General features: G+C 42.7%; 12 protein-coding genes across 12 annotated transcripts; 7 read left to right on the forward strand and 5 right to left on the reverse strand.

Moving 5' to 3' along the window:
* Positions 1 to 382: 382 nt before the first annotated feature.
* Positions 383 to 2,530, forward strand: GPI1 (Gpi1p; the record flags this gene model as incomplete). The annotated part of the gene is made up of 1 exon (XM_018882248.1): positions 383 to 2,530. The coding sequence occupies one exon, from the start codon at positions 383 to 385 to the stop codon at positions 2,528 to 2,530; it is 2,148 nt and encodes a 715-aa protein (XP_018736644.1).
* A 263-nt stretch (positions 2,531 to 2,793) lies between these two features.
* On the reverse strand, positions 2,794 to 3,798 carry VRG4 (Vrg4p; the record flags this gene model as incomplete). Its single annotated transcript, XM_018882249.1, has 1 exon — positions 2,794 to 3,798. The coding sequence occupies one exon, from the start codon at positions 3,796 to 3,798 to the stop codon at positions 2,794 to 2,796; it is 1,005 nt and encodes a 334-aa protein (XP_018736645.1).
* Positions 3,799 to 4,490: 692 nt separating this feature from the next.
* On the forward strand, positions 4,491 to 7,886 carry MSH3 (mismatch repair protein MSH3; the record flags this gene model as incomplete). The annotated part of the gene is made up of 1 exon (XM_018882250.1): positions 4,491 to 7,886. The coding sequence occupies one exon, from the start codon at positions 4,491 to 4,493 to the stop codon at positions 7,884 to 7,886; it is 3,396 nt and encodes a 1,131-aa protein (XP_018736646.1).
* Positions 7,887 to 9,494: 1,608 nt separating this feature from the next.
* Positions 9,495 to 10,361, forward strand: LYS12 (homoisocitrate dehydrogenase; the record flags this gene model as incomplete). Its single annotated transcript, XM_018882251.1, has 1 exon — positions 9,495 to 10,361. One exon carries the CDS (start codon positions 9,495 to 9,497, stop codon positions 10,359 to 10,361), a length of 867 nt encoding a protein of 288 aa, XP_018736647.1.
* Positions 10,362 to 11,169: 808 nt separating this feature from the next.
* SLX8 (SUMO-targeted ubiquitin ligase complex subunit SLX8) lies at positions 11,170 to 12,231 on the forward strand (the record flags this gene model as incomplete). The annotated part of the gene is made up of 1 exon (XM_018882253.1): positions 11,170 to 12,231. The coding sequence occupies one exon, from the start codon at positions 11,170 to 11,172 to the stop codon at positions 12,229 to 12,231; it is 1,062 nt and encodes a 353-aa protein (XP_018736648.1).
* Positions 12,232 to 12,592: 361 nt separating this feature from the next.
* RCM1 (Rcm1p) lies at positions 12,593 to 13,675 on the reverse strand (the record flags this gene model as incomplete). The annotated part of the gene is made up of 1 exon (XM_018882254.1): positions 12,593 to 13,675. The coding sequence occupies one exon, from the start codon at positions 13,673 to 13,675 to the stop codon at positions 12,593 to 12,595; it is 1,083 nt and encodes a 360-aa protein (XP_018736649.1).
* A 687-nt stretch (positions 13,676 to 14,362) lies between these two features.
* Positions 14,363 to 16,006, reverse strand: DML1 (Dml1p; the record flags this gene model as incomplete). The annotated part of the gene is made up of 1 exon (XM_018882255.1): positions 14,363 to 16,006. One exon carries the CDS (start codon positions 16,004 to 16,006, stop codon positions 14,363 to 14,365), a length of 1,644 nt encoding a protein of 547 aa, XP_018736650.1.
* Positions 16,007 to 17,099: 1,093 nt separating this feature from the next.
* RRP46 (Rrp46p) lies at positions 17,100 to 17,783 on the forward strand (the record flags this gene model as incomplete). The annotated part of the gene is made up of 1 exon (XM_018882256.1): positions 17,100 to 17,783. One exon carries the CDS (start codon positions 17,100 to 17,102, stop codon positions 17,781 to 17,783), a length of 684 nt encoding a protein of 227 aa, XP_018736651.1.
* Positions 17,784 to 18,086: 303 nt separating this feature from the next.
* On the reverse strand, positions 18,087 to 21,275 carry VAS1 (valine--tRNA ligase; the record flags this gene model as incomplete). Its single annotated transcript, XM_018882257.1, has 1 exon — positions 18,087 to 21,275. One exon carries the CDS (start codon positions 21,273 to 21,275, stop codon positions 18,087 to 18,089), a length of 3,189 nt encoding a protein of 1,062 aa, XP_018736652.1.
* A 946-nt stretch (positions 21,276 to 22,221) lies between these two features.
* Positions 22,222 to 22,509, forward strand: ECM16 (Ecm16p; the record flags this gene model as incomplete). The annotated part of the gene is made up of 1 exon (XM_018882258.1): positions 22,222 to 22,509. One exon carries the CDS (start codon positions 22,222 to 22,224, stop codon positions 22,507 to 22,509), a length of 288 nt encoding a protein of 95 aa, XP_018736653.1.
* A 124-nt stretch (positions 22,510 to 22,633) lies between these two features.
* Positions 22,634 to 26,095, forward strand: ECM16 (Ecm16p; the record flags this gene model as incomplete). Its single annotated transcript, XM_018882259.1, has 1 exon — positions 22,634 to 26,095. The coding sequence occupies one exon, from the start codon at positions 22,634 to 22,636 to the stop codon at positions 26,093 to 26,095; it is 3,462 nt and encodes a 1,153-aa protein (XP_018736654.1).
* Positions 26,096 to 26,284: 189 nt separating this feature from the next.
* SSL1 (TFIIH/NER complex subunit SSL1) lies at positions 26,285 to 27,760 on the reverse strand (the record flags this gene model as incomplete). The annotated part of the gene is made up of 1 exon (XM_018882260.1): positions 26,285 to 27,760. One exon carries the CDS (start codon positions 27,758 to 27,760, stop codon positions 26,285 to 26,287), a length of 1,476 nt encoding a protein of 491 aa, XP_018736655.1.
* Between the last annotated feature and the right edge of the window lie 18 nt (positions 27,761 to 27,778).

Here is a 27,778-nt window from a genome sequence, read left to right on the forward strand (position 1 = left end):
AATAATTTTCAGTCCCTTTTGACAACCCTGGGATTCGAACTTCGGAGTTGATCGTTATCTTGAAGTAATGGTTATATGGTAGACACTTAAGATCTGTAGAATGTTGGACGGAACCTCAACCTTCACAGGAAGTCTGGGTGCGAATCAAGAAGATGAGATAATACTTCTATTTTCTATGTATATTCCAAAGTAACACATCATAGAACAGATATCTGCTTTTTTTTAAAAAGATATATATAGTTCACTAGTTATACAGTTCATCATTTGGTTCGCGTTTTAAGAGCTTCACGACTCACTACCCAGTCGCAAATCGCTATCGCGGCTACCTTCATGCACTTCGTGACGAACTCGAGATTCCTGATTGAATGTTGGTCAACATCCAATGACAATTAGAATATATTGGCCGCTGAATGTGATTCAGCTTCAGAAAAAGACGGAATACCCACCGTCACTTATCATAGGATGGAATAATTCAGATACAGATATTGTAGTGGTCACCACCCTACCATTTCTAGACCCAGCTATAGTTGAAACGCTGTTGATTAGAGATGATCTGCTTAAAGAGTCGAACTTTAACTGTTCTCAAATCTATGAAAGATGTGGAATACGTAGAATGAGTATCCTTGGTACATTAAATGTGAATTCGGATGGATCCTCGATGCTAAATCGCAATCGCAACATAGTGATAAATGCCAGACTGGACAATGAAATCAACTATCCTCAGCACGAATTAATAGGCAGGATAAAAGTCAAGAATATAAATGAAGCAAAATCATGTTCTTCAATTCAAGTTATAGTATTTGATCCGCCTCTGGCTCATCGTATGCAATATCTGTCACTGTATCCTATATCTTTGGCATTAGCAGAAAGGACGACACTGACAGTGGTAAGTGAGGAATACGAGGCAAATCTAATCGAATCACTGGAAAAAAAACAGATCCTTATGGAAAAAGCCTTACAGCATACATTACGAGAACAAGACTCTGGGAGTGAACAGCGAATTGTGTTGAAAAATTGCATATCTCAAGTCAATTGCTCGCATGAAGTAGGAGAAATTATGAGACATAACGCGGCCACGTTATTCCCCAAACTCAAGTCCAGAAGACGAAGGCTTAGTGTTAGCGAGTCTGTCATAGAATCAGCTCGTACGGTCCATGATGGATTCTGGAATGCCCTTTATTTGCTGTGGTGCTCTTTTATTCCTTATTTGAGTAGAATCTTGGTTGGAGCTATTCTTCTCGGACGAGTCATCGCAGAAGGAATATTATCCATCATAGAGTGGAGACCAGGTACTATACCCAATAGAAGACAAGACAATGCCGATACTGTTAAACGAACATCTTCATCAGCATCAGGATCAATGACCTCTACGTCAACCTCAGCATCAACTTCGTCACCACCTACGCCGGCACTCAAAGATATTTCTGCAACAGCACAGCAGATTGACTTACGGCTACAACAATTTTGTTATTGGCCAATACAGTACCTGACTATCCGAAAAAGATCACAGAGCTGGCATAGTAATACTGACTTCAACGTCGAATACATCCGATTTTATAACACGATATGGCTGGTGATCAACGATGTTATTCTTGGCGTTGCACTTGGAAGTGTGATACTAGACAATCGTGATTATATTGTAGACTGGCTATGCTATGGAATCGACGAGATCCTCTCTGTGCAGTTTAGAGATATCATGCTTTGGCTCATGGATTGGCCCGGTGGCCTGAAGTTAAACAACGAACTCGCAGCGTTCTTCGGAGAGATGTTTCTCTGGGTGATACAATTCTGGGCTACGTTTTTAAATATTTTCAGGCCTTACTTCAGAATCGTAATATCAGTCATAGGATATGCTGGATTTGGTGGATTTACGTTGTCGATATCATTAGTATCAGATTTTATCTCGTTTCTGACTCTTCATGTATATGCTTTTTACGTGGCGTCTGCACGAATATACCACTGGCAGCTTGTGGTTCTCCACTCTCTGTTCCACCTGTTTAGAGGTAAAAAGCACAACGTATTGAGAAATAGGATTGATTCATGCAATTACGAGCTAGATCAGTTGCTCATGGGCACTGTGTTTTTCACAGTGCTGATATTTCTGTTACCAACAGTGTTGGTATTTTATTTATTTTTCGCATTTAGCAGGCTATCTATAGTGCTGTTATGCGCTGGTCTTGAGAGTGTACTGTCATTTCTGAATCATTTCCCACTGTTTGCTATTTTACTGAGAATCAAGGACTCACAAAGAATCCCAGGCGGAATCCGCTTCGAATACCAAAAAGATGACAAAAGCTGTCTGAAGCTCAAGTCAGTTCCTCTAGGCTACAGTCATATATTTCAGCAGTATAACATTCTTGGACAGAGGCTTAGAATGCACTACCTCTCGCTGCAAGTCATCACGCGACTGCTCACAGGCCAATTTGTACCTATCCAGCGTACAAAGCTCTATGTGCTGCTTTATTCGATGCTCCCAGAAGAAAGGGTTCCTCTCAACGAGCTCTACAAAGAGCTCAAAACGTTACCCTAAGGATGAACGTCGTCCTGGATCCTGCTCCATAGCCTATAATCTACGTTTAATTGCATTCCCATCCCCCGAATTTATCAAATTGCCAGCAGCAACGACTCAAGCAACGAATCAAGCAAAGCGAGAGGAGCCATGGGGTCTGGGGCAGAGCCCCAGCCGCCAGAGGCAAGCCTTTCAACCCAGATATATATAAGCCATGCATTACGGTATTATTTAAAAGCCTTTTCTAGTGCATCTATAGATCAACTGGGCACAAGTTTGATACATTAGGCCTTGTTGGAGGTAGGGAGGATGTTATCCTTCTGTTTTTGTTGTTGGACCTTGGCGACAGCATAGACAATGCCGGCAAGGAAACCAAGGAAGATGGCAGAGCAGTTGGCAAAGGTTACGGGAGTGTCGAAGAAGATCAGACCAGACAGAGCCACGGGAAGTTTATTGAGAGCACCGACCATACTATAAGTGGTAGATGAGGTAACACGAACGCACCAACCAGATGTATACGAGATACCAAGAGAGAAGAGACCAGAAAGAATCATCATAGAGAAGACAACATTACGGGTTGCAGGGGGGAAGTTAAGAGCAACATTCTCAGCGCTCCAGTCCTCGAAAATAATAGAACCAACAAGCAAAACAGGAATGGACAGCAAGTTGTTGTAGAACATGGTATCCAAATCAGTAAAGTTGGTCAACTTTATACGCTTACGAAGGAACAAAACAAAACCAGCGTTGGACAAACAGTTGGCAAACATCCAGAAATAGCCCAGGTTGAAAATACCATAGGCAGCAGACTCACTTCCAGGAGCAGCAGAAGTGATATCAGCCCAAGACGCGACGACTGATGAAAGAACAATCAAAAGGAAAGATAACAAAGCCATGGGAGTGACATTACCACCAAACCAAAGAACCTCACCATAAGCAATAAGAATGATGGTCACATTTTTGAAAATAGTGTAAACAGGAATAGATAAGTACTGCATAGCCTTGGAAGCAGTGTAAATCATAGCAACCAACAAAACAGAAATAGGAAACCATTTCTTGGCCTCACCAGAATTGAAGTTACGGAAGTTGACAATACCAGCAGATTTCAAACCAAGAATAACAATCAAACAGACAAAAGACTGCACTGCCAGAAGAATACAGTTGAAATTGAAATGACCAACCGATAACACGTACTTATTAGTAACAGTCATCATAATCGACGACATACAATAGGCCAGAACCGCCACTGGGGGCGAGTTCTGAATGGAAATATGTGAACTGTCTGAAGGCATTTTATGCTCGAGATAACGCTTATATACACGTCTTGTGACCTTGACCACCAAAAATAATGTAAATAGCCCAAATATTGTGAACTAACCTCAACAAATTAAGTTCTGAACTTCTTTTTTTCTTGTGTCCAGATCTAGTTTACAGAATCGGATCAAATAAAAAATAAAGATACGATAGGCCTCGAACCGGAAAAAAGACGACAGTGCTTAAATTCCGTTAGTACGATATACAGGAGTGTGACGTACGTGTATCTAACAAGAGGCTAGCAAACCGCCAGATATGAAGAAGCCACGCGCTATCTAAATTTTTTTTCGCGTTGTGCCGCGCGGCACTCGATTCGAGGTGGACCCTGTCTCTACAATTTGGGGGCTCTACTGTTTGGGGGCTCTGACCCATACCCAACAACTTAGATTCACTGTCATATTTCGCTAAGCTCGACTCGTCACCGCCATGAGAGAGTAATATACCAGACTTTCAACTCCATTTGAAACCTAAACTTTATTGTTTGTAAAGCAGTAGCCAGAGATGACAAAGAAAATGCGGTTAAAAACAAACTTCAATGGTCTTTTATCCCACCCCTGAAGTTTGCAGCATGCAGGTAAAGGCTGTCGCGTTCAGGTCGTGATTTTATATTTATCCACATATCTTCCTAATTAGGGCTTGTGACAGATACAGATCAGATGCGAGCCGGACAATGAACAAGTCCAAACAAAAGCAGACTTCGATAAGTTCGTTTTTCAAACGACCTGTTAAGACTGTAGAAGCCAAAAATGACGTTGCTGATGTGTCGTCAGATGCTTCTTCTCGGGTATCCAGGGGTTCTAAGAATATGGTGGCGGATCAGATTGATTCGGCGGAAGACTCACTAACTAAAGAACCTACCTCTCGGGGTGTAAAACGGTCTGCTCCTACTAGAAAGTCTGATTCAGATAACCATATCATTACAAATAAAAGGATAAAAGCGTCCGAGTCGCAGAATTCCAACCATGTGCAGAGTAGGTCAGTGGATCCAATCAGGACGAAGCCAGCCAGTGCTTCTTTGCAGAATGGTGGGAAATCTAATCCGAGAAGTAAGCTGTTAGCCTATCAGTTTACAAAATCCAAAAATATAAAAAAGGAACCACTTTCTCAGGAACAGCAGGAATTACATGATCTGTTTCTGGCTAAGTTGGGCAAGCCTGGAAGTCTCGAGAAAATTAGACAGCGGTTGAGACAGAATGGGCCAGATGCTAATGCCACACCTGGTGAAACGTCTGGAGACAGTACCTCTAGTACAGCTATAGGGGAAGATACAGATAATTCCGAGGTCGGGGCAGATGGCAATGACAGCAGCGCACAGGACCATGACGTAAATAGTAGCGATTCGAGTGCTATATCGCTTGGCCGTTTTGCAAGTGGCGTTGGTACTGCTACAAAGTCAGGCACTACGTGCTCTACCGGTCATGTGAAATTGACACCAATGGATGAACAGTATGTGGCACTTAAAAAGGACTATCCTGATGCCATCATTCTTGTCGAGGTGGGCTACAAATACAAGATCTATGGATATGATGCTGTGTTGGCAGCAAAGGCGTTTGGATGGAATGCTGTTCCCGGTAAGCTTAGCATAGATAACTCCCACCCAACAGATCATCTGTATAAAACATTCGCCAGCACCTCGTTCCCCATACAAGCTCTAGATAGGCGAGTACGTAATTTGGTAGACAAAGGATTCAAGGTGGGAGTTGTGCAGCAGATGGAGACAGCTGCTATAAAGTCTGCAGGGAGCAATAAGAGCAAGCTAATGAAACGAGAACTTACCTTCATGCACACAAAGGGAACGTTTTTGGAAGAATTCCAACATCAATCCCAGGGTCAGTTCAGTTCTCTGTCCATGTCGGGTGGATATATTCTTTGTGTTTGTACGGGGGAGAAGAAGACTCCGTTGTCACCACTATCATTTGGACTAGTTGCAGTTCGTGCTTCAACTGGTGACATCATTGTAGATGAGTTTATTGATACTCCTCTGCTAACTGAATTTGAAACCAGGTTGCTTCATATTCAACCATGTGAAGTACTAATCGTGGGTGAGGTACCGACTAGCGTCGACACCATGATCAAAAGACTCTCCATAAGAGGCACCCAGCACGCTGCTGACTCGGCAATTCGAGTTGAAAGTCGGCCAAAACTTCAAGAAGCGGAAGCGTCTTCTCTGATTAATAATTTTTATGCTAGAAATGAGTCAGTTCTTCCGCCGACAGTCCTCACCTCGCTTTCATCACTGTCTCTTGCCTCGTTGATAGGATATCTTGAAACTTTCAAGCTACAAGATGTATTATACCTGACGAACAACTTCACAACTTTTACAAGTCGAAATCATATGCTGCTCAATGCTAATACCCTCACAAGTTTAGAAATATTTCAAAATGAAACAAACTTTTCAGAAAAAGGCAGTCTGTTTTGGATTTTAGATCACACTCGTACTCCTTTTGGGCAGCGTCTATTAAAGTCCTGGTTGGCTAAACCTTTAGTAGATCGTGAGCAACTAGAACTTCGAGTGGAAGCAGTATCTGAGCTGGTGTCGAGCTATCCAGATAAAATACACAAGATTGCACAGATCATGAAGAGATTACCTGATATGGAGAAGGGATTAATTCGTCTATATTATAAGCGTACGACGCGTAAACAGCTGTATTTCACGCTTGATTTTCTTCGAGAAATTTCGGTGGCCTTTTCTGAGCTTAATCCTGAAAAGGTTGGGTTTGGATCCAAAGTCTTGAATGAATTATTTGCTTTATTGCCCAAATGCCGTGAGATAGTTATCCAAGCTCTTTCCCATATTAGCCCAGCTGCTGCCAAAGAGGATAGAAAAGAAGACTTTTTTAAAGACGACGATTTCGAAGAATATGAAAACATTACTGATCAGAAATTGCTAATTGCTGATATCGATAAGAAGCTGTCTGATCACCTTGAACTGCTTCGAAAACAGTTGGATATGCCAAAACTGGAGTACAAATCAATACAACTCACAAACTACCTGGTTTTGATCCCGAAATCAAAGGCGAAAACAGTTCCAAAAGATTGGATTCGCGGGGGCAGCACTAAAGACGCTCACGGATACCACACACCGGAAGTGCGAAAACTGCTTAAAGAAAAAGAGTACCATCGAGAAAAGTTATCGTTAGAATGTGATTCTGCTTTGTCATTATTCCTTGACGATCTTGTTCACCATTATGAGCAATTTAGAGAAGTGATATCAGCTGTTTCGCAGATCGATTGTCTTATGTCACTAGCAGCGGCATCTTCAAATTCTAATTACACCCGTGTTCAATATGTGGATACACCATACATCCAAATCAAAGACGGAAGGCATCCCATGGTAGACCAGCTTCTCTCTAGCGGTTCATTTGTCCCAAATAGTGTAGACATGTCTCATGACGTTAACAGAAGTTTGATAATCACTGGGCCCAATATGGGCGGAAAAAGCTCGTATGTGCGGCAGGTAGCGTTGATTTGTATAATGGCCCAAATTGGGTGTTTCGTGCCTGCTGAGAGTGCTACTTTAGGCATTGTCGATGCTATTTATACTCGAATGGGTGCATACGATAATATGTTGGCTGGTGAATCTACTTTTATGGTCGAACTTAAAGAATGTGTGGATATAATTAACAATGCTACCGAGAGGTCGCTTGTGATTTTGGACGAAATTGGAAGAGGCACTGGCACTATGGATGGTGTGGGCATTGCACACGCAGTTTTATCCCACTTTATTACAGATATTAAGTCACTTACACTATTTGTTACTCATTATCCACTGCTGGCAGAGTTTGAAAACGAATATCCTGGCATTGTTTCTAACCACCACATGGGATTTTTAGAAAGAGATGGCGAGTTTGGTAAGGAGATAACTTTCTTGTTTACATTGGAAACAGGTATAGCTCATAGATCTTACGGACTCAATGTTGCACGGCTAGCAGGCGTCCCTTCGTCCATCCTACATCTAGCCAGAATTAAGTCAGAAGAGTTGGAGAAAAGGCTAATAGCACGACGAAGTATGAAACAGGCAATTAAGGATGCCATCCAGTTAAAAAGGGCTCTTGTGACAACCTAAAATGAAATCATAATATCTCATCCTTATAATTATTTATTTATAAATGCGTTGTATATATGCTCACAAGACACGTGGTGAGATGGTTATGCTAGAGATAATAGTCGAAATGGCTAAATGGCGATAGCTATGGCTACTATGAGGGTCGCCGCGCCATATTGTAACTACATATACATGTAATTATCGTTCCTACGAACTGCTCATTTTATCAACTTTCTCTATCGCCTATATTCAGTGATTCAGTGGTAAAACTTAATTTGTTATTACTACATGCAGGTTGCCCAGCAGCCGAGACTCGCTGTAGCCGATAGTGGCAAAATCAGGGGGAGCTGCAGATGTGAGTGAGTATAATTGAGGAACGGCTGATATCATAGGCTCAAACATATAAATTAAACCTGAACTTCGATCAGCTCCACCAACACTTGAACATATTCCGCAAGGCCCAAGGAAACAAATCTGCGAGTGATGGGTGTTCTAATTTTCCTTTAGTATTTGTGTCCGCCCCAGGTCACACCTTAATATGGGCATTTCCAGCTGACAGCAAGTGTTAGCACATTCAATACACATTTAATAAACAATCCAGGACGAATATCCAGACTACTATCTCCAGCTGATCGTGTATAACTAACCAATATTCCCATCTGGTCGCATGGATTCTGGCTCATGTACACAAGAGTGCAACCATGGGTTCGCCCGACCATTATCTAATTTCTCCAGACGGTCGAACTCAAGCCGTATTTCCGGGTGAAGATTCAAGCTGAATTAGCCAAACTAAAGTATCCTCTTGCTGATTGCGTCCACTAGTATCCCGATCTGGTGGCATGGGTTCTGGCTCATGGATGCAAGAGTGCACCCATAGGCTCGCCAGAGTGCAGTTTGAGCTTTTCCGCTATATCCCCTATTTACTACATTCCAAGCCATGAGTAAGTGAGATACAAATAAAATTATCTCATTCTCATTTATTCTTATGGTCAGAACCTCAAGAAACTAAATTGTCACCAGTTTTGACTGGCGCTAGACTTTATAATTCCTGCATAAAGTACTTTTGTACATAAAGAAACCAGGTTGTTTTTTACCAATGTGGACAACAAATGTTATAAGATCAAATTATTTTTGTTCCGAAGGATTCTCAGCTTCTAATGACGTTCTGCCCCTCACTAAACACTTTACTAGCTGACAGCTGATATTTGGAGGAGTTTTCTGTCTTTCCTCCCTCCCTCACCTGTATTTCTCAAGTCACATGACATGAATTTTTTCAGCGGCAAGGGTTACGAAGTCATTCGACCGAAATCGGCCCTTCAGATATTCCTGATTTTTACTGGCTAGTTTTCTAACTAAACAATTCATCGGTTGTCAAAAATGCTCCGTTCTACTCGATTGACCTCATCAATTCTTGCCGGCTCTCGTGCTTTTTCCTCTTCGGCAATTGCTGCCAAGACCTTGAAGATCGGTCTTATTCCCGGTGACGGAATTGGTCGTGAAGTCATTCCTGTAAGTACTATGTTGTCCCCTGTGAAAAAATGTTCTTAGAGCTTAACTGACTGTCTATGGGTCAGCACTTTACATGTCCTGGTAATATTATAGCCAGTCTGTCGGAATGTTTTGTGGCCAATGGCATTAAAATTTCACGTTCTAACTAATATTCAGGCTGGTCGTAAAATCCTCGAGAACTTGCCCAAGGAGGATGGTTTGGACTTTGAATTTGTCAACCTCGATGCTGGTTTCGAACTTTTTAAGAGTACTGGTGTAGCTCTTCCTGATAAGACTGTGGAGATCTTGAAGAACGAGTGTGATGGTGGTTTGTTTGGTGCTGTCAGCTCTCCTTCTAAGAAGGTCGAAGGTTACTCTTCTCCCATTGTTGCCCTTCGTAAGAAGCTTGGTTTATATGCCAATGTCCGTCCAGTTAAGTCGGTTGCCAAGCTTGACAAACCTTGTGATTTGGTCATTGTCCGTGAAAACACTGAGGACTTATATATTAAGGAAGAGCGTATTTTCGATGCTGCTGACGGTACCAAGGTGGCCGAGGCTATCAAGAGAATCTCTCAAACCGCCAGTGAGAGAATTGGTGCTATCGCATTCAAATTGGCCATTCAACGACAAAAGGCTCGTGAGTTGAACCCCGGTTCTTCTCTCCACAAGAGCCCTCTTGTCACCATCACCCACAAGTCCAATGTCCTTAGTGTTTCTGATGGTCTCTTCCGTCAAACCATCAAAGACCTCTACGAGGCCAAGAGGGACTCGTTTGAAGCCGACCTTCACATCAACGAACAGATTGTGGACTCCATGGTCTACAAGCTCTTCCGTGATCCTGAGATCTTCGATGTGGTTGTCGCTCCCAATCTTTATGGAGATATTTTGAGTGATGGAGCTGCTGCTCTTGTTGGTTCACTTGGTGTTGTCCCCAGTGCCAATGTTGGTGATGATTTCGTTATTGGTGAGCCATGTCACGGAAGTGCTCCTGATATTGAGGGAAAGTAAGTATTCGTTTTAGACTGTTATCAACCATGAAAGTGACTATACGAGGGAATATCAGAATTAAAATACTAACCACTAATTTTTAGGGGAATTGCCAACCCTGTGGCCACCATCCGTTCAACTGCTCTCTTGCTTGAGTTCCTTGGTCATACCAAGTCAGCTTCTCGTATCAACGCTGCTGTCGATGCCAACCTCTCTGAGGGTAAGGTTGCCACTCCTGACTTGGGTGGTTCTTCCACTACTGAAGAGGTCGTTAACGACATTATTGCTAGACTCTAATTCAGATGATCAACTGTAAGATATTTAGTATATAGGCCAAATCCATGAACATAATGATCTACGGTAGTTTTTTTAAGTTAATCTTTTTGTTTTCATTCTTGCCCTTTTAGCAGTTCATCTACAAGAGATTACTGGGGGTAGTGGTTTATGGCTCTGAAGAAGCGAAATAGAACGAACCAGGAACAACATGTGCTAGTGATAAAGAGAGTTAACTGCAAAGTCAGTTTCCTATATCCTTTCGTCAAAAACCGTTGTTATCAAAAGCTTATCGGCGATAGATGTTAGGGTAAAGCTTATGGTGTAATGCAATCCAAGTCCGCATTATAGGAAAAAGGGGCCTCATTTTCTCATTTTCTGTTCTCTATTATATTACTTCAAGCCAGAGAGGCAAAAGTGATCAAATCGAACGATTAGTCTGGAAAGGGAGTTTGCGGTTTGCAGACGCCTCAGTGTAGCTATAAGTGATAATAGCAGCTAAGGGATAAATAGGCAGTGATTCTGAAACCAACTTTATCATTATTGATAGAATACCATGACTAATGACGAGGCCCCTGAAAAAGGAGGAGACTCCTCAAGGAATTTAACAGGACTATTTGAGACTTCTCAACAACACAGACATCGAAAAATATACTCTCAAAGTTCACAGAGTCAATCTACTAGTACTAACCCTGAGAATGACAATGAAGTTGGCAGCTTATCACCAAAACGCAAACGCCGGAGAAGGAGCAGTCTGGCTGAACTTGGTAGACTAGTAAGAGGATCTGATCCAGTACCTATGGGTGACAGTTCAGCTGTAGCTGAATTGTTGGAGCCAGCCGTCAGTGAGAATACCGAACAAGATCATAATGCTGTTCCACCCGAAATAATCGAGGTTGAAATCCGATTAGATTCTCTTGGAGGAGAAGGAGGTAATATGATCTATCCAATTCCGACGGATACTGTGCCAGCTGCTCCAGTTGACCAAGACTATCAGGGTGCTGCTGCAGAAGATCTATCTGCAGACGATGAGGTAATTCCAGTTGACACTGGGTCTGGGTCCGAACAACCAGAATTAATAAGATCTAGTCGTAGTATTAATTTACGAACCAGGGATCGGGGAGATAGCCGCTCTCTGGCTCGTGACCGCAGAGCATACCAGAAAAGGATTGAAATGCCACGGACTTCATCTTATTCACCTATAGACCTAACTGATGATGGTATGGACTTTGCAGAAGTAATTGATATTGCCGATGACGAGGAGGATGGCATTCTCACCACCAAACAGTTGAAAAATGATGCTCCCACAGAGCTGAACGAAAGAGCAGGGTTTCGCCAAGCAACCTGCTGTGTTTGCTTTGAATCTCCAAAAATTGTTGCAATAACTGTGTGTGGTCACTTTTACTGTTCAAAATGTGTGTTTCGTGCGCTAACTATATCTCCTCGTGCTACCACTACTTATGGAGAATGCAGTGTTTGCAGGACTAAGATGGCATATACTGCAGTTAAGTTCTTGGAGCTCAAGTTGAGGCCCCGGAAGCGTGAGTTGTCTAAAAACGACGCACCTGTTCTGCCTGAAAATACTAGTACTCCTGTGGTTGCCACTGACTTGGAATGAAATAAACATACTCTATGTGATGCGCTCACCAATATTGCTACCAATATAAGATCCGTTGCTAACTAATGACCTAATGACTATAACTTATCGTATAACATAATATTTCACTTTTCTTACATCTAAATAAACTGGCGACCCTGTCCACTGCCCAGTGGAGGTTATATGGAAGAGAGCGGTGTTCTCTACCCAGTGCTATAATTCCATTATATTAACGATAAATGCTAAACTATGGAGCCAGAATTATGACAGAATACAATTAATTTAGATTCTAGGCATAACCAGCTCAAATGCAGCGACAGGAACACCAGGATATGGGACGAAGTACCAGGCTCCAGAGCCACAACTCGCCCAAGTATTAGTGTTAATCAAATCCGGTCCACTCCTCGTCGTCTTCTTCTCCCTGAGTAGACGGGCCATTTATTTCAACTGGGTCACCAATACTATGGCCGTCAGTTGTGACACGATCAAAACAGGCTGCAAAAAAACCAATGCCGCCGTCTTCTTTGGGAAGAGCACGAACGCATCCTTCTGCCAGTTCCTCAGCAGAATCCATGCCTTCAAATTCAGCTGGCCAGCCTCTGCGATGCCAATTGGGTAACACGCCATGTTTACGTCTCAAAGTCCAACCTCGAGCTCTAATATCAGGGTCTTCCAGGAGTTTTCTAACCACCTGCTCATTTTCTTCTGCGTGTATAGAGCAGGTTGAATACACCACTGTCTTGGCAGAGGGAAAGCTCATAGCATGTGACACAATCTTAAACTGAAAATTTGATAGTTTGTGTAGTCGAAACTTATCAGCCTGCTCATCTTTCTCTTTATTATTCTCTTCTTCAAAACCTCGGCCAAAAATGCCTGACCCTGAACATGATGGATCTACAACTAGTCCTGTAACATCCTTGAGTTCTGAACTAGAAGGGTCGCATTCTGTAAAATCGCCTACTTTGATTTTGACACAGCTGCCAGCTCCGGCCATGGCGACCATTTTCTTCAAGATTTCGGCTCGTTTCGGGTCTCTTTCGAATGCAGTTATGGAGTTTTTCGTATTTTGAACGAATGAGGCCAAATGAGTAGTCTTATTTCCTGGAGCAGAACAAGCATCCACAAGAATATCACCAGGCTTGGGGTTAAGAATCGTTGCCGGAAAGCAAGAAGCTCTGTCTTGTATGATGATCTTTCCTGTTTGATAGGGAGGCATTTTTGATACTTTCTCTGATGGATGAATTCCATACAAAAAGGGCACATGTGGATCTATAAATATCTTGCCGGAACTAGTCAGTTTGTCGATAGTATCGACACGTTCATAATTTGAAAAAAAGGTCTCCAATGGGTCCTCTTGACATTTTATGTTATTCCTGCGAATCCATCGAACTGGTGCTGCCAAAATCGTTAGTTCATCAACCAATAACCCGCAAATCAATCCATCTTTCCCACTTACTTTCATCATCTACAGACACTGAGCTTGTACTCTGAATTTTGTGTTTAATTTTGTATTTTACCAGCTCTGCTTTGAGCCGTGTTTTGTGCCTCAACACTGCGTCTTTCAAGGGATTCTTTCCGCAATTGATCCGTCCCGACTTCGATAAAAGCAAATCTTGGCACATTAGAAGCGCTACTGGAGCCGTAAGACGCTTCTCTGCTTTTAAAAGACCCGCTGCTTTAATCACATCTGTCAGAAGAGCTTTATATTTCAGTGTCTCGGACACCAACGCATACACTTGCTTTGGATCGCATTTTAAAGTTTTCTTGTTGTCTTTTTCATACTTGGAGTACAGAATGGTACGCAAAGTTCCCGACTGGCCCTTGCTATCAAGGAACTGAGCTGCTTCTTTATACAAACTCATCTTCTCAGTGCTAGTTTTTAAGGGAAGGTGAAGATTCCCCTGGTGCTTCTACTTATGATGAACGGCTGAAATTTTTCGTGATCGGCGAGAATAGCGCAGGGTCCATGCAGGGACCTATGAGCAAGACTTTCTGGCTCTAGGCTCTAAAGATCTACTAGACTCTATATCTTTTGCTTCGCTGAAAATCTAGAGACTGCCGGAACGAGAGGTAAGATACTATTGCCAACAATTAATTTGCTGCAGACTATGCTAATTTTTATAAAAAGTTTTAGACGTTAGATACATATATTCTAGTCGTCAGAAGTATCAGAGTCAAATTCATAGCCCCATGAATATCCCTCAGACATTGTACTTAGCGTGTCCTTAAGTTGCTCGCGCTCGTCACTACCTCGGTCGAAGCGCGACACAAAGTTGGCCATATCTGTAAGAGTCGAACCAGCTTCAGTGGTGATGGAAAAGCTTGAGTATAAAGAGTCGGTACCAGTAATTATACCGGAAGGAAATGATGATGGTTGTGCAAATTGAAAGTCTTCTTGTTTCAATTCTGAAAGGTTTCGTTCTAAAGTACCCTGATCAAGCAACTGCTGCTTATCGAAGTATTTCTCCAGAAGGTCAGTTCTATTCGAATCAATTTTAGCAACTTGGTCTACAAAGTCCCAAGGTGAAGCACCTGATTTAAGATCCACAATCCCGTAATTGTTGACTGCAGGTTTGAGAGATGGAGTGGGCTTTGGCAATCTTACAACAGCATACTTTGAGAAGTAGCGAGCAGCACGCACTTTTTTTCGAGGAGTCAAAGAAGGCATGGTAAGTACAGTTGAAAAGTCAATCAACGGTAGGCTTGAAGTGGCAGAAACAGCAGTAACTACTTTCCGTTCCTCTGCACCATTAGTGAGCGAGTTTGCTAGTGTCGACATAGAGACGCGCGAATTGCCCCGCAGACTTGAAAGTACCGACATTGGCTCGTAAACCATATTATAAAGTGCTGTTTTCTGCCAAGTAGTAAGAGGTAGTCCTATTTGTTTTGACAACTCCGCAGGAAATTGATCTAGTTTTGGTAGTGAAAGCGGTACAAACAAGGTGCTATTTTCTATTAACCCTGCAGTGGACTTTATTCTTGACATGGTATCATATATGCTAAGCTTCTTGCCATTTAAATCTTGATCATACAGTCCCCATACAAAGCGGGGTACTTTGGGACAATAATCGTCTATGATGTCAGATAGCATGCATTCAGTAAAACCACCCCAGGCTGAATCTACATCCGTAGAAATCACTAGGCCATCCAGAGAATCACATTGCTCAAGAATTGGTCTAAATGATCTATCAAGATATTCCTTATCATTTTCAGCTTGAATCTGGTTCCATTGGCTGATACCAATATCATAGCCGTTGAAGGAAGCAGTAGATGCAGATGTGGGAGATGATGGTGTCGGATCAGACTCTCCGCTCCCTCTTGGACGGCCCTTGGGATATCGTATTGGATCATATTCCCAGTCTTTTAAGACTAGTTTCGACTTGGGATGATAATCAACTCGAATATAATCAGACCAATACAAGGTATTGGTTTTATTTAGTTTTGGATCGGTCAAGTTTCCTGAGTCGAGTGATTTCTGATATTCGCTAGTCGTTACTTGTTTCCGGGCGATTCTATCCGGCTCACCACCTTCCCAAATATCTCGACTTGGAATAGAACTATTGTTGTCCGAATAAGCACCGGAATATTGTTTCAATGCGCCAAATCCACCCTGGAAATCCCAAACCAAAGCTCGAGGGGTGTATCCAATGCCTTGCTGAAACCGCACAGTGGGATCTACTTTGGAATCTGCTACCTCAGAATCCGAGTAAACAAAATACGACTCCTGCGCATTATAGAAATGAGAATTGAGGTGATTGGATATGGGAGATAGTGATAGATGAATTACCTCGTGCATCGTAGAAAGCTCTGGTCCGTCAACAACCTCCAAGACTATGATGATGGTTTCGGCAGTAGACTTTGAACATCACGTGATAGGCACTTTCATTATGTTCCTATTGATCCCTATCTTTAGCAACAACCTCCGCTCAGACGCTGGTCTATGTCTTATTTGACAGAGCCTCAGATTGTTGCTTTGGAACTCTCGAGGGTTGTGACGAATGGAAATTTTCCTTGTCAGTATCGGTTTTGGGGAAGGAAAAAACTGGCTTAGGATGGGGTCATGGCAATTAGATATCTGCCTGGTTATATCGTCCACAGCCTGATAGACCCCGTTTTCAGTATGTAAACAATACTCTCAGCATGTTCGCTTGTAGCAAAAATTAAAAGAGATTCTAGAAAGACAGAAGCACCAAAGATGGTGCCAGTACAAAGATCAAGTTATAGCTACTATTCTATTTATTAGTTACCTTTGAGCAAAATATCTTTGAGGATTTCAAACAGAAATCTAGCGGCTACTTAAATCTGCTGACTTCTCTCTATATTTATATTCAAGAAACGACTACATGCCATGGTGCCACAAGGTTTAGGTGCATTCTGCGGCACAGGGATTATAGAACTTATTCCAAACTGATAAAATCCCTGGAAATTTTTGTGCCAGTACTGATCATTTACTTCTTGAAGAAATTTCCATCCTGATAATCCCTGCAAATGCTCATGCCAGTACTGGTCAATTATTTCTATTTACAGAGATGTTTACTCAGCTATCTTTACCATCAGTCATTCTGCACCATCTGATAAGTTTGATGACGGCTCCAGGAAGACAACTAGACGTGTTGAAAATCATACCTTAGAACAGCACAAGAAAATACCTAAATTTCTAAACGTCTGATATTCACATAACCTGATACACTCTCTAATTGTGAACAAAGATATGATTAAATTATCTGTCAATCCCTGTTTGTGGGTTGAGGGCTGCATTACCCCTGGCATTTCCTTCCTGTGTGAAAAATGCGGCTTGTGAAGGTGCATAAAATGAAAATTTAAGGACCTGTGTGCACATTGAAGTGGTTGAGGAAGGGGTTGCCGTGAACTATTTGTTATTAAGTATAATGACAGTAACGAGCACGAAACCAATTGCGTCAACCGGCATTCTACCTAGTGTAGACGGTTCAGCTGAGTGGAATTATGGACAGACAAAGGTTATTTGCTCGGTCTCTGGTCCTATGGAGGTGAAGATTCGAGACGAGATCCCGAATGCTACTACTTTAGAGCTGGTTGTAAGGCCAGTAGCCGGACTTTCCACTACTCGTGAGACACTCATCGAGGATAGACTTTATTGTGCGTTGTCATCGGTTGTACTAAGACATATTCATCCTCGGTCCCTGGTGCAAATTGTGGTACAAGTCATGGAGGCAGGCGAATCATCGAAGTTTGTTTGCCGAGAACTGGCGGCCAGTATTAATTCGTCAAATCTTGCTCTTGTTGATGCTGGAGTTCCTTTACAAGGTCTTGTAGTTGCGACTAGCATTGCCATTTTAAACGATGACAAACATAGCTTAATCGTAGAACCTTCGCACCAAGATTTGGAAGCCAGTGTTTCGTCGCATGTTGTCGCATACGAGTTTGTCGATAAAGAGCCACAGCGCCTCCTCCTGTGCGAAAGCACCGGTCAGTTCAGTGAAGAAGAGGTATACGAAGTGCTTGAAAGGGCCTTAGAAGGATGCAACACTGTGTACCAATCTGTGAGAGGCACATTAGAACAGAAAGTTAGTAAGGACTTTGTGTGGCGGTAATTCTGTCGGCCATTTTGTTCTATTACTTAATTATCTACTATTTATTTTACTATTATCAAGTCAGTTTTCCTTCTTACCATTAATCCAAGAACCTGACTTTTTCTGCTGGGGTTTTTACAAAAGTACCGCGACTCACATGAAGCAAAACAAAATGAATCCGATTTGGTTCAAGCTCTACTGCCAAGTAGAGGTGACGGCTCCCAGGGCAGGGTCCAAAAGCCAGAGAACATCTGAAAAATTTCAACAGGAATCCACGAAACATATGCTAAAAATAAAATATATTATATTAATTAATCAATTACTCTAATCCAACTTGAGTCTTTGGAAATTGGCGATTGTAGCCTCAAGTCCAGCAATCTCAGCATTGAAATTCTCCAAACGTTTAGTGTTAGATTCTTGGACGTCCTTACGAACCTTGATCTCGTAGTCCTTGACAGACATGGACTTCTCAAGCGACTGTTTCTGCTTCTCAGTCTTTTCAATCTTTTGTTGGGCCTTAGCGATCTCGGCATCGAAATCAACAAGTCCCCGAACAACAACGAAGACACTACACTCAGGTGAAATAACAGACGTAACAGAACCTGAAGGAGCGGTGGTAGAATCAGTCACCTCCAGCTTAGCAGCAGCCTTGACAAGAGACAAGATACTGGCTTCTTGGTCAGCCACAATCTTGTAGGTTTTGCTATCAGCAGCCTGGACAATAATCGTGGCATTCTTCAAAATACCATACTGAGCAAGGAGAGAACGAGCACCCTTGACAACCTCGAGAATGAGGTTGTAAGCAGACTCGGCTTCAAGGTCAAAGGCCTGAAGACTAGGGTAGGAAGCCTTGACAATGGATTTAGTGGTGTCATTTGGTCTTCTGGGAAGTCTTTGCCACAATTCTTCAGTAATAAAAGGCATGAAGGGATGGATAAGCTCAAGAGCACTCGACAGACAAGTATACAGGGTGTTTTGAGCAGATAATTTCTCTTCAGGAGTACCTTCCAAAATCAAGTATTTAGAGTTCTCAATGTAGATATCACAGAATTCATAAAGCCAGAAGTTGTAAATCACATTCGTGGCTTCAAGGAAGTCACGTTTGTCTAGAGCTTCGGTAGCGATCTTGCTGGCGGTCGACAGCTTGTGAAGAATCCACTTTTCGACAAGGCTTTCCTTTCCTGAGGGGTTGCCAGAGGCAGGAGGAACGTAGTCATCTCCAAGTCTCATAAGAGCAAATTTGGTAGCCTGGTAGATCTTGTTACAGAACTTTCTGTAACCTTCAATACGGTAGATATCCAAGTTGATGTCACGTCCACCGGTAGTGTAGGCACAAAGGGCAAAACGAAGAGCGTCAGTACCACACTCGGGAATACCGTTGGGGAACGAGATTTTTTGACCCTCCTCAGCCTTTTTCGTTTCACGAGGGTCGAGATTTCCTTGGCGGAGTTTATCGTGCAAACCTTGTAAAGGAATACCAGCAATGACGTCCAAGGGATCAATGACGTTACCCAAAGACTTTGACATCTTACGGCCCTGAGCATCACGAATAAGCGAGTGACAGAAAACCTCAGTAAAAGGAACTTCTCCAGACAACTTCATACACATCATAATCATACGCACAACCCAGAAGAACAGAATATCCCAACCAGTCTCGAGCAAGGACATTGGGTAAAAGTTCTTAAGGTCGACAGACTTGGTGTTAGGCCACTCAAGAGTTGTCAGAGGCCATAAACCGGCAGAGAACCATGTGTCAAGAACATCCTCGTCTTGTTCAAGAGTGAACTTAACATTGGGGAACTTGGCTTCAGCCTTCTTTTGAGCCTCTTCAAGATCACGACCAGCAACCCAGTTAGAAGCATCACTTCTGTCTTGCTGCTCTTCGGTGGAATTCTCACGATTAACAAAGTAAACAGGACATCTGTGACCCCACCACAGTTGACGCGAGATACACCAATCCTGAATGTTGTTAACCCAGTGGAAGAACTCATTCTCCGACGTCTTGGGGACAATAGTGATCTTACCATCCTTAACGGCCTTAATGGCCTCAATGGCTTGTTCCTTTTGAGAAACCCACCATTGAGGCTTCATGATGGGTTCAATAACATCACCAGACTTGGTACAGAATGGGATAGTCATTGGGTTTTCTTGTTGGTCGATGAACAACTCTTTCTCCTTCAGTTTTTCAATAACCAATTTTCTGGCATCAAATCTCTTAACACCGTTGAAATCACCCGCATTCTCATTCAGAGTACCATCATCATTCATGATATTGATGAACTCAAGATTATGACGCTTACCAGTTTGGTAATCATTGGGATCGTGAGAAGGAGTGATCTTGACAGCACCAGTACCGAACTCCATATCAACAGCCTCAGAATCGGTGATAATGGGGATTTTACGGTCCAAGAAGGGATGTAAAGCAAACTTTCCATGCAAATGCTTATATCTGGGATCCTCCGGGTGAACGGCAATACCAGTATCACCAAACATGGTTTCCGGACGAGTGGTTGCAACGACAATCTTTTCATCAGAACCTTCCAAAGGATAGGCAAAAGAAGTAATAACACCAAATTCGACAGGCTCCTTATAACCAGGAACAGACAATTGAGTACGACCAGCGATATCCTTGTTCTCGACCTCTAAATTGGACAAGGTGGTATTGAGAGCAACACACCAGTTGACAAGACGGTTAGCACGGTAGATAGTACCATCATCGAAAAATCTAACAAAAGCTTCGACAACGGCCTTGGAACGCTTGTCGTCAAGAGTGAATGCCTCCTTGGACCAGTCATAAGAAGCACCTAATCTCTCGACTTGTTTACGAATACGCTCATGGTACTCTTCCTTCCACTCCCAGACTGTGTCAACAAACTTCTCTCTTCCAAGATCGTGACGCGTGATCTTATTTTTATTCCAGAGCATCTTCTCAACAACTGATTGAGTTGAAATACCGGCATGGTCGAATCCGGGGATAAACAAAGTGGTCTTGCCCCTCATACGGTTGAATCTGATCAAAGAGTCCTGGATCGCAATTGTAAGGGCATGTCCAATGTGTAGGGCTCCGGTGACATTGGGAGGAGGAGCGGGCACAACAAAATGTCCCTCCGGTTTAATTTTGCCATCCTCAGTAAACTCAGGCTCAAACAATCCCTCCTTCTTCCACCAATCGTACCAAGAAGACTCAACAATGTGAGGGTTATAGGCCTTTAGGGCAGGGTCATCCAAGCTAACGAGAATCTTCTTTTCACCAGGGACAGTTTTATCAACGAACTGAGCAACGGGAGCAGCAGCAGGAGCTGGAGAAGCAGCAGGTTCCTTTGCCTTCTTAGCTTCAGACTTAGCAGCAGCAGCCTTCTTCTTAGCCTCTTTGGCTTGAAACTTGGCGAGTTTCTCAGCCTTTTTACGCTCTTTTTCAAGCTCTTTCTCAGTCTTTGGGGGAGCAGCAGCACCATCAGCAGTTGTAGCAGCCGCAATAGCAGCCGATTTGTCTTCAATTTTACTATCGGACATTATAGATCTAAAATTGATACGACTAGGCCTTGTATTCTTATTAATGAACAGAAATGAACTTGTTTGGGGCACGAGGCACCGTTGCAAGACAAATTTAAAGAACGCCGTTTTTAATGAAAAGGATCGAAAATGAAAGAGAGGAAACTTTCAACTGGTGAATCAATCCGATTTAAATATGTACAGACGCTCTATAAAGGCAATTGTAACATAAACACCGAGATATATTTCATAGAAGCTTGTCGATCTCAATTTTTCACGATGAGTCAACCGGGTAATGCCGTGCCTCAAATGTGACAAGTATATGCAGGGGGAAGTACTGATCCATGCGTGATTGTGAGCAATCAGATTGACTTCAATGTAAGATAAAAGAATTAGTCATTACAAGAGGAATGTCTATGGTTATGAAGATTCCGACGGTTGGCCGCATTGCCCGCTCAAATATCTCGAGTTGCGTCTAGCGGGATATTTCGATCAAACAAATACTGTCGATAACGAGATTACCGCAATAAATCTGCACGTATTACTTCTATGGATAAAGAGTCATTCAATTTAGTGGTCAAAGATTAATGATAATTTTGCTAGCGAATCGAAACCTGGATTAAGCTTGATTAACTTGAGAAAGATTTGAAAGGCTTGCTATTTTAAAGCATTGTAAACTGATCCAGGTCTTTGCTACATCCATTTCGAGTATGTCGGGCAAAACGAGTTATTTTACAAAGTTAGGTTAATACTCAAATCGTCTGGTTAAGTCACAATTCCAAAAAAAGCGTCGTTAGATTTTGTCAGCTTTCGAAAGACAGATGGTGAAGCAGGGTCCGAAGACCTGATGATCTCTGCAGACCGTTGAAATGTATGAGAAACCTAACATCACAGTTAGAAAAAATATATTGCAGATCAGTTTACTGGTGAACTTTCACATTGAGTACCAACATCTCGATCTAAGAAGATGGGTAAATATCGAAAAAGATTTAATGAAAAGGCCAGGTCTGGCATGGTTGCGAAGCAACTGGCCTTGAAAAAGGTTAGAAATAAAAGTTTTCAACAGGATGATGAGGAAGTGCAACCTACTACTACAGATGTGCCTTTGGACCCAAATGCAGAGGTTCTGTTGCCTTTAACAACTGAAGAGAAAATGGAAAGAAAAAGACAGTTGGAAGAATTGCTCAAACCAGCAGAGACAAAAATGTCTAGCTCAAAGCGAAAAAGATTGGACAAATATATTGTAAGTGTCTAGGTCTAGAGATAAGGTTGATCAACAAACACAGAGTACTAACATCTACTAGGAGCGACAAATTAAGAAGCAAGAGAAAATTGAGGTCTTGGACAAATTGTCCGACTATAAAATTGACACCAGTCTGATGAAAAGTTTAAAAACGCTCGGTACTAGAAGTGAAACGAAGCGAGATAAAGTGGAAGAGGCATTGATGTTAGAAAAATTAGGCAAAGGAACTGAAGAAACGCAGGCAATTCTATATGAAGAAAGAGAAGTAAAAGAGTGGACTGAAGAAGACTCACCTTTTGGTAACATGGTAACGAATGAGTTTGATACAGATAAGATGGATGAAGACGAACAACCCAAAACATCATCTTTTATTGACCATCGTCCCAAGGGTCCTCAAGGAATGGGCTTTGGATTCCAGACTGCAACAAAAATAACATCCAAAAAAGCCAAACCAAAGTACAATTGGAGAGCTCGATTGGAACAAGAAAAGGCCCGAAAGCGAGGAATCGAAATGTATGGAGATGGAAGCAGCGATGAAAACTCAAGTGAGAATTCAGACCAAGATTCAGAAGATGATGGGTCTAGCGACGGTACTGGAGATGACGTTGAAGAAGACGAGGAAGACGAAGAGTGGGCTGGATTTGAGGACGATGGTGCTAAAGCTACCTCTATCAATGGGAATGGTCTAAACAGATCCATTGATGTCGATGATGAGCAAGACTTTGAGGAAGACGACGACAATGAAGACGATGACGATGAAGATGACGAAGATGAGGAAGAAGATGAAGAAGATGACGGTAAGTCAAAAGGCCAGCAGTTTAAGGAATGGGCGAACCAAATGATCAATCCCGAGAGCGAGCGTATCGAAACACCTGTGTTCAAGGGTACCTATACTCCCCTTGACCGTTCTGAAGATAAGGAAGCGCTACCTTCTGAGTACGTTGTTCCAGAGAAAGCTGTTGATAGAAAAGCATACTACGTCAACGTTGAGAGATCAGATGAAATCCAACAAGCTAGAATCCAGCTACCAGTTGTAAGCGAGGAACAGAGAATCATGGAGGCAATTCACAATAATGACACGGTCGTGATTTGTGGTGAAACTGGTAGTGGTAAAACTACGCAAGTTCCACAGTTTCTATTTGAAGCAGGTTATGGCCACCCTGAAAGCAAGACACCAGGAATGATAGGAATCACCCAGCCAAGGCGTGTCGCAGCTGTCAGCATGTCCAATCGTGTGAGCAATGAACTAGGCAATTATGGTAGCAAAGTCGGTTATCAAATTAGATTTGATGCCACGGTTAAGCCTGATACAGCTATGAAGTTCATGACTGATGGTGTGCTTTTACGAGAATTGACCACAGACTTTGCCCTTACAAAATACAGTTGTATTATTATTGACGAAGCGCACGAGAGAAATATCAATACCGATATCTTAATTGGTGTTTTGAGCAGAGTTGTATCACTTCGAAAGGAAATGAGTTCTAATCCCGATAGCAAGCTCAGCCCTTTGAAGCTAGTTATCATGTCGGCAACATTACGAGTATCTGACTTTACAGAAAACAGCTCTTTGTTCCCAAATCCACCACCCGTGTTAAAAGTTGAGGCTAGACAGTTTCCAGTTTCAGTTCATTTCAACAGAAGAACTCCTCATGATTATCTCGACGAGACGTATAAAAAGGCGGTCAAAATCCATCAAAAACTTCCCCCAGGAGGAATTCTCATTTTCCTGACCGGCCAAAATGAAATCAATCAAGTATGTCGTAAGCTAAAGCAAGCGTTTCCATTTAAGAAAGGGCACAAGCTTGCGGCCACCGAAACATCGGTGAAAGTTCGAGTTTCGGCCCAAGAATCTGTGACTGAGGTTGAAGATATTGATTTTGGTTTAGAAGAAACTCTCCAACCGGAAAGAAGGGTAACCTCTGATGACATTGTCGATGATTATGACGAAGATGACGAAGAGGAAGAAGAGGGATTTGAGGAGACAATTGAAGAGGGTCAAGATATCAACGCTCCATTGCATGTTCTACCCCTTTACTCGCTGTTACCTACCAAGGAGCAAATGAAGGTGTTCCAGGAGGTTCCTGCCGGCAGCCGTTTATGTGTTGTGGCTACCAATGTAGCCGAAACAAGTTTGACCATCCCAGGTATTCGATATGTTGTTGACTGTGGTAGGTCGAAAGAACGTCATTATGATGAAGAGACTGGGGTTCAAAGTTTTAGAGTGTCGTGGACTTCTAAAGCTAGTGCTGATCAAAGAGCTGGTCGTGCCGGTCGTACTGGACCTGGTCATTGTTACCGCATATTTTCTTCTGCTGTATTTGAGCGCGATTTTAACCAATTCAGCAAGCCTGAAATTCTACGCATGCCAATCGAGGGTCTTGTGCTTCAGATGAAATCTATGGGCATTGATAACATTCTAAACTTTCCTTTCCCCACCCCCCCGCCTGCAAACAGTCTTGGAAAGGGTCTGAGATTGCTTCAGTTCTTAGGAGCTTTATCCCAAGCTGATAAGCCCCTGTTGACGGAACTTGGAAAGTCGATGAGTTTGTTTCCATTAACTCCGAGATTTGCGAAAATGCTTATCATTTCCAACCAGCATGGATGTTTGCCATATATTATTGCAATTGTAGCAGCATTGACAGTTGGAGAACCGTTTCTCACTCAGGAAGAAGTTGGAATCAACATAATTTCTGGTCAGGGAAATGAAAGTGACGACGATGATGATGATGCTGAAAATGACATTAGTATAGAGCTTAAGGAGGCAAACAGAAGGCTCCGAAGTGAGTACTTTGGAGCACTTCAACGGTTTTCAGCACTTGACTTCAAGTGTGACGCTTTGAAGACACTAGCAGCTGTATGCGCATTTGACTTTGATAAGGATCGTGAAAGTTTCTGCAAGAAAAACTTTCTCCGTTTCAAGGCTATGGAAGAAATTTCTAAACTTCGTAAACAGTTGGCTTATCTTGTTGCAGTCAACACCCGTCCAAATGCTGTTGATAGCACTGTTCAGAAACTCAATGCTAAACTTGGCCCCCCTTCAGCGGTTCAGATCAAAGCGCTCAAGCAAATGATTGCTGCTGGATTTATAGACCAAGTTGCTGGCAGAGCAGATATAGTTGGTACTGATGAGATCAAGTCAAAACAGCGGGTTATCACCTTCCCATATATCCCACTTTTCCCAACATCAGTTGCCAACATCGACCCTTATCAGGCACGCGATCCGTATGTATATATTCACCCAGGATCTATTCTTGCTAATGGCGGAGGAGCCCCTCCTGAGTACATTATTTACGCGTCAGTCCATGTAAATGAAGGACACAGAGCAGGACAGACACCTAAAGTGAGAATGAAGCCCCTAACGGACATCACACCTTCGCAACTTTCTAACGTTGCGCGGTCTTCTGCTTTAATTACATACTCGAAGCCCCTCGGACCACCATACGGTCCCAGAAGCATCACACCTACCAAGCGCGAGTGTTGGGTAGTTCCTAGATTTGGTGCTGCTATTGGCAGTGGCTCAGTAGGCTGGGACCTACCGGCGAAAAAAGTCATCCAGGAAAAAGATGGCACTAACTGGGTTGTCACGAGTGACGCATGATTGCATTATTTATTAATTTAATCCATAGATCTTCAATATATCGCACAATTGCATTTTGTTTTGCTGCTGTTAGACTTTCTATTATCGTATGGCTGACGCTGTCGCTCACTCCAGGCGAGTATAGCGAAGAATGGGCTTGTGGGGGCAGGGCCCCTGACACCCGACGCAGATGGCTTATAAATATATTATCTACACAGATATCCCATCTTCAGGTGCAGGAGTACTAGATGCTGAGGATGACGCGCTGTTGAAGTTGAGTTTGAGTTTTTGAACCGGCCGGGGAAGCAGGGGAACAGGGCGTTGTTTGGGCTTATGTGCCATGGATTCGCACCCAGGGCAATTGTGCAATGTTTCATGGCAAAAAACATCGCAATCAATGCAAAATTGGTTATTACACTTGACACAGGCAAACCGGTGGGTAGGTGACGTGAGAGAGGTGATATGGGGCAGCTCAAGTTGACATGAAAAGCAGTGTGAAGCGATTGCTCGTTTCGTGGCATCGACTTCTATAAATGATTGGAGTGGAAAGAGATGGTGATATGAACGAGCAAGATGGGTGGATAAAATAAGGGTCAGACTACAGCAGGGACAAATGGTGGGTAGCGAGCATATCTTGGATTTGCATCGCGGGCATAGATACCCTCCCTGGGTCAGCATTGAATGACAGGCACAGAGAGTAGGTTCAGATTCTGATATTCGTGAAGGGAACCCCATTTCAACCAACATGTTTGCCCGCACCGAAGCTCCCATTTTTGATACAGCTAGCGGGGTGGTCGTTTCCATCAGCAAATCTTTAAAATGCGGTTCATTTAGCACAACACCGTAATTATTTTCAGAATGGCCGTAGTTAGTTCGTGTACTCAACTCCTTACAGACAGCCACCTGAGCTGCGAGACCAATGACCTTTGCTCGGATCTTGTCATCGACCAAACTAGTGATGGTTTTGTGAATATCTCCAGGATCTGACGATAGAAGAGCACCAAATATAAGTAGAACTTCCTTTGTACAATGTGCAGGGACATGATAAAGCAACCCCCGAGCCATTTCTAATGCATTTTGTAAAGAGGGAACTCCAGTGGGCTCTTGTTTGCGACATAGTTCCAGTTTATGAATATGCTCCGTAGGGTTGCCATCCAATTCAGACACCAACATTGCTAAACCGTCCTTCATGGCGACAATTCCTAACTGAGAAATTGGATTTTGATCGAAAAACTCTCCAACAAATTCAATAGCATAATTGATCATTAGTTTATATCGATTCGGTCGTAGATCCTTTTCCAGCATGGCAGAACTGAAGTCGAGAATCAGAATCAGGTTTCTAATGATACCTCTTTGCAAAGGTTTCGTATCTCGAACAATTCTCTTCTTTTTTGATTCCTCAACAAGACCAGCAACAGCCCCTGCTAAACTACCCCCCTCATCCTCTTGTACAACATCCCAACTTCGATGATATTCATCTTCCCAAGCATAACCACCACTGGTTCCCTTCAGTTTACTGTCAGCAACTGCTTTGCCTTTTCTAGGTGAACCTTTTTTATTAGTACTTCCACTGGGATCTCTATTCCGAGTTCTTTTAGAAATACCATCATTGTCATTGAAATCTAAATCGTCATCATCTCCACCTCCGGGAGAAAACTCGACATAGTCGTCGTCAGAGTCGTCCATTGTGATTACCGGCACTTA

This window comes from Sugiyamaella lignohabitans, chromosome D (genome assembly GCF_001640025.1).
Source record: "Sugiyamaella lignohabitans strain CBS 10342 chromosome D, complete sequence".
In the NCBI taxonomy this organism is placed as follows: Eukaryota; Fungi; Ascomycota; class Dipodascomycetes; order Dipodascales; family Trichomonascaceae; genus Sugiyamaella; species Sugiyamaella lignohabitans.